Raw genomic sequence first — 8,914 nt, 5'->3', positions numbered from 1 at the left:
TCCCTCCTCCAATCAAGGTCCACATCCTGCCCTTATTTAAACCCTCCTATTGTGCAATTCTGGGCTCAACTGTCTGCATGTAGGTGTTAAGGCAGTGGAGTCCTTACTTTTCTTTAGAAGGCAGCAATTGTCTAAAGTTAAGTAATTTTTGTTTTCCCCAGCTGCACCTGATTTGTGAGTACGATATTCATTGTTATATTGAGTATTTATGTTGATAAAGTTAATTATTTTGGGCTGGATAGGGGGACTTAAGATAAGTTTAGACACCCGTGGTATACATATAGTTTGTTGCACTTATACATGTAGCTTATTTCTGTGTCTAGACTTTTATTCCATCAGTTCTGACAGTGGCACCCTTAGGCCTTATTTCCTGTATTTTGAGGGTGTTCATTTGTATCTTTTGCTTCCCCTATGTTGTCCCGTAGTCCCGGTTTTCTGTGGACTTTGTTGTTAATAAATTATCATTTCATGCCAATTGCCTTGTGTGTCTGTCTCCTCATTGGCCGGGTTTTTCTGCTGTGGTAGTTGCGACTCCCTGGTACATCTTACCACCAAGGGGGAGTCGGAACACTACTGCTACGAGGCTCATCATAGCGAGTCATTTAGAGCGCATTTTTGCGTTTCGTTGCAACCGAAACAACAACGTAGCCGACATTTTGGTAGCTTTAAGGTAGTTTTCCTGCCAACGTAGGGTGAGACCAGGTTTACCTTCAACGTGGACTTCAAAGGTAGACTCGGTGGTTTTGCTGACGGTTGCCGCGTAGCACTGGTACGTCCCGTTATCTCCGACGACGACGTTCCTCAGTTGCAAAGACGCCTTCCCCTCTCTGAGTTTTTCCTTGAACAGCGAGGTTCTCCCCCGGAAGCGTTGGTTCTGGTAGGCCAGTTGGTCGGCGTTGTCGTAGAACGAGTGAACGTAAACTTGGCCCGCTGACATGTGGCGCCAGTGGACCACCACGTCCTCTCCCACGGGGAAGCTTGCCTCTAAGACGCAGCTCGAGTTCCAACGGCACCAAACGTCTGCAAAACATGGACGTATTATTCTTTCCGGAAATGACTCGGACGTCCAATCCATTTGGAGTAGGAGGGCGGCGGCGAAGGAACGTTCATTCCAATGGACTGGGCGTGTAGCCACGTCAATGGCGGACAACGAGTTAAGTCGGGTTCGGATAGTCAATAAATGTGCTATTTATAGTCCAGATAATACGGTACTTTTGTTTCGAGTATGCTGAAATTTAGTAGTGAAAAAAATCAAATGATACAAGTAGATTTTTAAACAATATTTCTAATGTTATTGTGTATCAAAATCATATTTTGATTACTCTTATGGACTACATATGATATTTGAAAAAAACTGCATTTCAATAAAGAAAGAGTCTTGTTGGAATTTCATCATATTTCCATAGTGACAATTTAAAACAGGTTTGTAGAATACACCCAATGAAAGAAGAATCACATGAAATTTATGGATTTATTTCCAAGCAATAAAAAAATAAATCCGACTTGAAATGGAATGATACAAAAATGTATTTGATTTTAGGCCCCGGTCTGTCTTTTCTCATATTGCAATATATCTCTCAATCATTGGTTTGTTTTCCGCCTCTAACCTCAGTACAAGTTGAAAGTCCTGAGTCATATTTTGATAATATAAAGAGTAACGTTGAACAGGAAGAAATAGAAATGACAAAGAATTGAATTTGGGCCAATGAAGAAAGGAAAGCCGGATTCCTTCTTACCTGTGACCACCGTTTGCCAGAAGAAGACGACCAGCAGCGAAGCCACCGAAAACATCCCCATGATCTTCTTCACCTGTCAAATGACAACCCAAACTGAAGTGACGCACAGTTATAGTGTCAGAGTCAAGAGTCACACTCAACCCCGCTATAAACATTGGTTTATGACATCTGGAGCATTTGATAAGAACAAGTTCCAAAGTCACTAGAGCATTTTGACTAAAATAGAAAAATCACACACACCTGAAAAAATAATAATTTCAACTTTGTTACTACTTTCTGTTTTTTAATTTCAAAGAATGCGAACGCCACTTTTTGCCTCAAATAAACGGGACGTACTGGTTTTACGTGTCAGATTTTCTTTGGTTTTCTCTTCTAAAGTCATTTGATTGATGCACCCTTGATTTGTTTTGGGGGGAATTGAAAAAAAAATTGAGTCGAGACCGCGTATGAGCGTTTCCATAGAAAACATCTTTATAGTTTTGACAACAAGTCCAAATAATGTCATTTTAAAAAGCGATCCGGATCCTCTGCAGCCATTTTCAAGTCCTTTTAATTTGACAATGCTTGGACAGCTTGACAAGAAGAGGATCAAGAACAAGTTCCAAAGTCACGAATGCATTTTGACTAAGGGGGAAAAATTGATAGAAAAGATTGATTAATCAGTGTCAGTCAGTTAAGTGTTTATGCTGACATGTCAACCATTCACAAGGTAAAGTTTGCATGACAACAATGCTTTTATTCTTACAAAAACTGATATAATATGAACAAGCAATTGCTAAGAGACTATGTCATCTTATCTGACAATCTTATCTTACACAAGTTCCAAAGTCATGATGGCATTTTGACTAAAAATCATGCACACCTGGAAAATTTGAATTTCAACTTTGTTACAACTTTCTGGTATTTAAGAACAAAGAATGCGGACGCCACTTTGTGATTGACTGGCAAGCGATTTCCCACCAGGTTCTGCTAGCGAAGCTGGATTTCTTTCCGACAGGTAACGACTGTCCATTGTTTGAGGCCTGGTAGCGTCCAGTCCGGTTGTCCGCGTCATCTCCCATTCCAAACTTCTTCGTGCTCTCTGGACAACTCAACTCGAGGTGACGTCGCCTTTTCTCATAGCGGAGCGTTCTCTGCAAGTCCCTCATCCGTTCTATTTAGACAACCATTCAAAGACGATTGATTTTTCAGTAATTCGCATTCAAGTCCCACTATCAACGGTTCTTTGAGAACACCCCTCACCTTGACGTGTCCTCCGTTCACGGCGGCAGCGGCGACACCGATCCTTCACGGCGTAATAGATGATCATTGCCACACCCATGGATACCAGTGCTCCCAGCACCCCAAAAACGATCTCCCACACTTTGGGAGACCCTGCAAACAAAGATCAAAAACCACAGCTAGGACTCACTATTAGATTCTTATGGTTTTCTTCCAGATACATCAACTAGCCCGCTTGAGATGGTCTCACCTGTCTTCCTCCATGTGGTTCTTTGGCTGCTGTTGGAGGCGCTGACTTCGCAGACGTATTCGCCGCCGCCCATCAGGGGGAGCGAGCTTTTGATGCTGAAAAGTTTTGTCTCCGCCTGCTGGGAGACGTTGGGGATGCTGTCTGGAGTTTGCACCAACGCGGGCCCGAAGAACCAGCGGATTTGGGGTCGAGGGTAGATTCCCTCCGAGCTGCAGAGCAGTTGGTTGTCTTCAACTTGTCGGATCTGGATCGCGGTGACTGGAGCTTCACGGCAAACATAACACAAAGACAAAAACTATAGGGAAGGTCTTCCCGGTGAGGAATCTTGACAACGATGATGCTACATGCTACTGCTACAAGGCTCATCATAGCGAGTCATTTAGAGCGCATTTTTGCGTTTTGGTGGAACCGAAACAACAGCGTTGCGGTACCTTTTGGTAGCTTTTAGGTAGTTTTCCTGCCAACGTGGGGTGAGACCAGGTTTACCTTCAACATGGACTTCGAAGCTAGACCAGGTGGTTTCGATGTGGGTTCCCACGTAGCACTGGTACGTCCCGCTATCTCCGACGACGACGTTCCTCAGTAGCAAAGACGCGTTCCCCTCTTTGAGTTTTTCCTTGAACAGCGAGGTTCTCCCCCGGAAGCGTTGGTTCTGGAGGTCCAGTCGGTCGGCGTTTTCGTAGAACGAGTGAACGTAAACTTTGCCCGCTGACATGTGGCGCCAGTGGACCACCACGTCCTCTCCCACGGGGAAGCTTGCCTCTAAGACGCAGCTCGAGTTCCAACGGCACCAAACGGGGCCGTCTGCAAAACATGGATGTATTATTCCTTCCGAAAATGACTCGAACGTCCAATCCATTTGGAGCGGTAGGCCGGTGGCAAAGGAACGTTCATTCCAATGGACTGGACGTGTAGCTACGTCAATGGCAGACAACCAGTTATGTCGGTTTCGGATAGTCAATAAATGTCCTATTTATAGTCCGGATAATACGGTACTTTTGTTCCGAGTATGCTGAAATTTAGTAGTGAAAAAAATCAAATGATACAAGTAGATTTTTAAACATTATTTCTAATGTTATTGTGTTTCAAAGTCATATTTTGAGTACTACTCTTATGGACTCCAAAAGAAATTTATTATACATAAGGAAAAAGTCTTGTTGCAATGTCATCATTTTTCCATAGTGAAGACTATAACATATTTTAACCATATAATCCAATGAAGACTATGACATATTGTACTCATATATTTTATTACAGCTACTTCATCTTTATATATTATTATTGTATGATTAAACAATTGTTTTTAACTCGATTACCACGCAAACGGAAGGTTCCCCTATAATAATGCTTGTACAATAAACAACAATGTCTGTCCAAAGATCCATGAGAGGTTGAATTACAACCAGCAGAGATAAGGAGGCTAGGAAAGAGATAAGGAACAATGCACAGTTGAAAATAGTCAGTTGTCAGCAAATGAACATTCATTTTTGTTTTATTATAACTGGGCAAACTCGGGTTTAGAGATTCGTCTCTCTCATCCTTCGCTGGGGCCAGAGAAATTCAGCGGGCTTATTACTTGGGAGGGAGACCCGGAGCTCCGTATGGAACAATTTATTAGGAATAAATCATCTGTGGAGTAATTCGAGAAGCCCTGGTGTCTTCCTTCGATGCTGAACACGCACAATTGTTAGACGGGATAAGACAGATTTTAGGAATTGGAGTCAGAAGCTAAAACTTTACGTCTAACAATAGTGACAATTAAAAACAGGTTTGTAGAATACACCCAATGAAAGAAGAGTCAAATGAAATGTATGGATTTATTTTAAAAAATCCAAGGTTGATTCTCAAAGAAGAATTTTCTCATTTCTTGTACTATACTCTACTACCATGTCTTTGTCCCACTTGAATCCGACTTGAAATGGAATGATACAAAAATCTATTTGATTTTAGGCCCCGCTCTATCTTTTCCCTTTTTCCAATACATCTCTCAATCATTGGTTTGTTCCGCCTCTCACCTCAGTACAAGTTGAAAGTCCTAAGTCATATTTTGATAATATAAAGAGTAAACTTGAACAGGAAGAAATAGAAATGACAAAGAATTGAATTTGGGCCAATGAAGAAAGGAAAGCCGGATTCCTTCTTACCCGCGACCACCGTTTGCAAGAAGAAGACCACCAGAAGCGAAGCCACCGCAGACGTCCTCATGATCTTTTTCTTCACGCCTTAAATGACTACACATACTCAAGTGACGCACAGCTATAGTCAGAGTCAAGAGTCAGACTCAACCCCGCTATAAACACTCCTTGACTTAGATGAGATAGCATTGGTTTATGACAGCTGGAGCTTTGATAAGAATACCTGTACAAAACTATTCATTCCCTGATAAATAGACAAGAAAAACTAACCAGAAAATAAAAAGTGAATTAATAGAAGACTTCCTTCCACAAGATGGGGAACTTCTATGAACAAGCAATTGCTAAGAGACTATGTCATCTTATCTTACAATCTTATCTTACACAAGTTCCAAAGTCATGATGGCATTTTGACTAAAAATCATGCACACCTGGAAAATTTAAATTTCAACTTTGTTACAACTTTCTGGTATTTAAGAACAAAGAATGCGGACGGCACTCTGTGATTGACTGGCAAGCACTTTCCCACCAGGTTCTGCTAGCGAAGCTGGATTTCTTTCCGACAGGTAACGACTGTCCATTGTTTGAGGCCTGGTAGCGTCCAGTCCGGTTGTCCGCGTCATCTCCCGTTCCAAACTTCTTCGTGCTCTCTGGACAACTCAACTCGAGGTGAGTTCTCCAGAGGAATAATCTCCGCTTTTTCCTCACCCGTTCTCTCTAGACAACCATTCAAAGACGATTGATTTTTCAGTATTTCACATTCAAGTCCCACTATCAACGGTTCTTTGAGAACACCCCTCACCTCGACATGTCTTCGGTGCACGGCGGCAGCGACGACAAGATTCTTCTTGGCGCGATTGATGATGACCACCACAGCCACGCATACCAGCACTCCCAGCACCCCTAAAAGGAAGTCCCGTGCTTTTGGATACCCTGCAAACGAAGATCAAAAACCACAGCTCGTCATTCCGAATCTGTGCCCGAGTCTTTCGGCTTCCCCGCCACCTCACCGTGCTCCGTCACCCGCAAGAAAACCAAATTCACGCGCGTTTGCGTGGCGTTGCTCCGAGCGCAAGTGTACTCTCCGCTTCGGTCAGGCGTCAGGTCTCGCAGGTGGAGCCCCCCGTCCTCCGACAGGTCCTCCACGTACTTCGCCCAGGCGTCCGCCACGTATTTCTTCCCGGCGTCCCTGCTAGCGATAACCTCGCTGGTGTAGAAGGTCCACGCGAGGCCGCTTTCGTTGATCACCGGCGCGCACTCGATCCTCTTTGACGTGTCAGAGATGTTCAAAGCTGGTAGGAGATAACCGTTGGACTTACTATTAGATCTTTATGGCTATCTTCCAGATACATCAACTAGCCCGCTTGAGATGGTCTGCAAGCAGGTAAAAAGTCTCACCTGTCTTCCTCCATGTGGTTCTTCGGCTGCTGTTGGAGGCGCTGACTTCGCAGACGTATTCGCCGTTGCCCATCAGGCGGAGCGAGCTTTTGATGCTGAAAAGTTTTGTCTCCGCCTGCTGGGAGACGTTGGTGGTGCTGTCCGGTGCTGGCGCCAACGCGGGCCCGAAGAACCAGCGGATTTGGGGTCGAGGGTAGATTCCCTCCGAGCTGCAGAGCAGTTGGTTGTCTTTAACTTGTCGGATCTGGATCGCGGTGACTGGAGCTTCACGGCAAACATAACACAAAGACAAAAACTATATGAAGGGTCTTCGCGGTGAGGAATCTTGACAACGATGATGCTACATGCTATTGCTACGAGGCTCATCATAGCGAGTCATTTAGAGTGCATTTTTGCGTTTCGGTGGACCAGAAACAACAGCGTCGCCGACCTTTTGGCAGCTGTGGAGTATGGAATGTATTCTTATGCTTTTTACTAGTCAATAGGTTTATTTAGTGTAGTCACTAGGATAGAATTTTGCATGGGCTAGCGGAAATTTCCGTCCGTGACACCTATGAGTTAGGGGCGCGTCATCTACCATGACACACCCATTTCTTTGTTCACAGTTTCCCGCCTAAAGTTTGTACCTATGTCACATGACCTTTGTCAATAAAACTGGTCGACCTGTTGGGGGGATTCAGGGAGTTCAAACTAGTCAGGCTGGAGGATAGACGCGCTCCTGGCGCTAGCTGCTCTGACTCCCTCCTTCAGCTGAAGCTAGATAAAACTCATCATGGCCGACTCTGTGTGCTTCCTCTAATTCGAAGTTATTGAATGTTTATTGATTAGATCCAACAGCAGCTTTAAGGTAGTTTTCGTGCAAACGTAGGGTGAGACCAGGTTTACCTTCAACGTGGACTTCGAGGGTAGACTCGGTGGTTTTGCTGACGGTTGCCACGTAGCACTCGTACGTCCCGTTATCTCCGACGACGACGTTCCTCAGTAGCAAAGACGCCTTCCCCTCTTTGAGTTTTTCCTTGAGCAGCGAGGTTCTCCCCCGGAAGCGTTGGGTCTGGTCGGCCAGTTGATCGGCGTTGTCGTAGAACGTATGAACGTGGGCTTTCCCCGCTGACATGTGGTGCCATTGGACCACCACGTGCTCTCCCGCGGGGAAGATTGCCTCTAAGACGCAGCTCGAGTTCCAACGGCACCAAACGTCTGCAAAACATGGACGTATTATTCCTTCCGAAAATGACTCGGACGTCCAATCCATTTGGAGTAGGAGGGCGGCGGCGAAGGAACGTTCATTCAAATGAACTGGGCGTATAGCCACGTCAATGGCGGACAACCAGTTAAGTCGGTTTGGGATAGTCAATAAATGTGCTATTTATAGTCCAGATAATACAATACTTTTGTTTCGAGTATGCTGAAATTTCGTAGTGAAAAAAATCAAACGATACAAGTAGATTTTTAAACATTATTTCTAATGTTATTGTGTTTCAAAGTCATATTTTGAGTACTCTTATACTACAAAAGATATTTGAAAAACTGCGTTTCAATAAGGAAAATGTTTTGTTTCAATTTCATCATATTTCCATAGTGACAATTAAAAACAGGTTTGTAGAATACACCCAATGAAAGAAGAGTCAAATGAAATGTATGGATTTATTTAAAAAAATCCAAAGTTGATTCTCAAAGAAGAATTTTCTCATTTCTTGTACTACTCCAGTAGCATGTCTTTGAGCCACTCTGAATCCGACTTAAAAAAGGAATGATGCAAATAAATGTATTTGATTTTAGGCCCCACTTTTTCTTTTCCCATAATGCCAAACATCTCTCAATCATTGATTTGTTCCGCCTCTCATCTCATTAGAAGTTTAAAATCCTAAGTGTCCTAGGTAATATAAAGAGTAAAGTTGAAGAGGAAGAAATAAAAATGACAAAGAATTGAATTTGGCCAATGAAGAAAGGAAAGCCAGATTCCTTCTTACCCGCGACCACCGTTTGCCAGAAGAAGACGACCAGCAGCGAAGCCACCGAAAACATCCCCATGATCTTCTTTATGTGTCAAACGAGCACCCAAAGTCAAGCAGATATCAGCTGTAATTGTCCTCAGACTCCGCCCACTAAAACACTCCTTAACATATTTGAGATGGCATTGTCTTATGACAGCACTGAAAATGTCAACATGAATTACG

The 8,914-nt window shown here is 43.6% G+C and overlaps 1 protein-coding gene across 1 annotated transcript; it reads right to left on the bottom strand.

Annotated features, from left to right (window-relative positions):
* Nucleotides 1–4,440: 4,440 nt before the first annotated feature.
* Nucleotides 4,441–8,822, bottom strand: LOC144091623 (uncharacterized). The gene is made up of 6 exons (XM_077624108.1): nucleotides 8,708–8,822; nucleotides 7,623–7,934; nucleotides 6,738–7,001; nucleotides 6,350–6,631; nucleotides 6,142–6,272; nucleotides 4,441–6,056 (listed from the first exon to the last, which is right to left on the bottom strand). Exons 1-6 carry the CDS (start codon nucleotides 8,766–8,768, stop codon nucleotides 5,796–5,798), a joined length of 1,311 nt encoding a protein of 436 aa, XP_077480234.1. The 5' UTR covers nucleotides 8,769–8,822; the 3' UTR covers nucleotides 4,441–5,795.
* Nucleotides 8,823–8,914: the final 92 nt, after the last annotated feature.

Source organism: Stigmatopora argus, chromosome 17, assembly GCF_051989625.1.
Source record: "Stigmatopora argus isolate UIUO_Sarg chromosome 17, RoL_Sarg_1.0, whole genome shotgun sequence".
Taxonomy (NCBI): domain Eukaryota; kingdom Metazoa; phylum Chordata; class Actinopteri; order Syngnathiformes; family Syngnathidae; genus Stigmatopora; species Stigmatopora argus.
Note: the sequence above shows the minus strand (reverse complement) of the source record. Positions and strands in the feature narration are given on the sequence as shown.

Coding starts and splice junctions, on each gene's coding strand:
- LOC144091623 (XM_077624108.1), bottom strand. CDS start 8,768: ATGGGGATGTTTTCGGTGGCTTCGCTGCTGGTCGTCTTCTTCTGGCAA. Junction 7,002..7,622: donor CCTCGAAGTCCACGTTGAAG/GTAAACCTGGTC, acceptor TTTGCCGTGAAG/CTCCAGTCACCGCGATCCAG. Junction 6,632..6,737: donor AACCACATGGAGGAAGACAG/GTGAGACTTTTT, acceptor ATCTCCTACCAG/CTTTGAACATCTCTGACACG.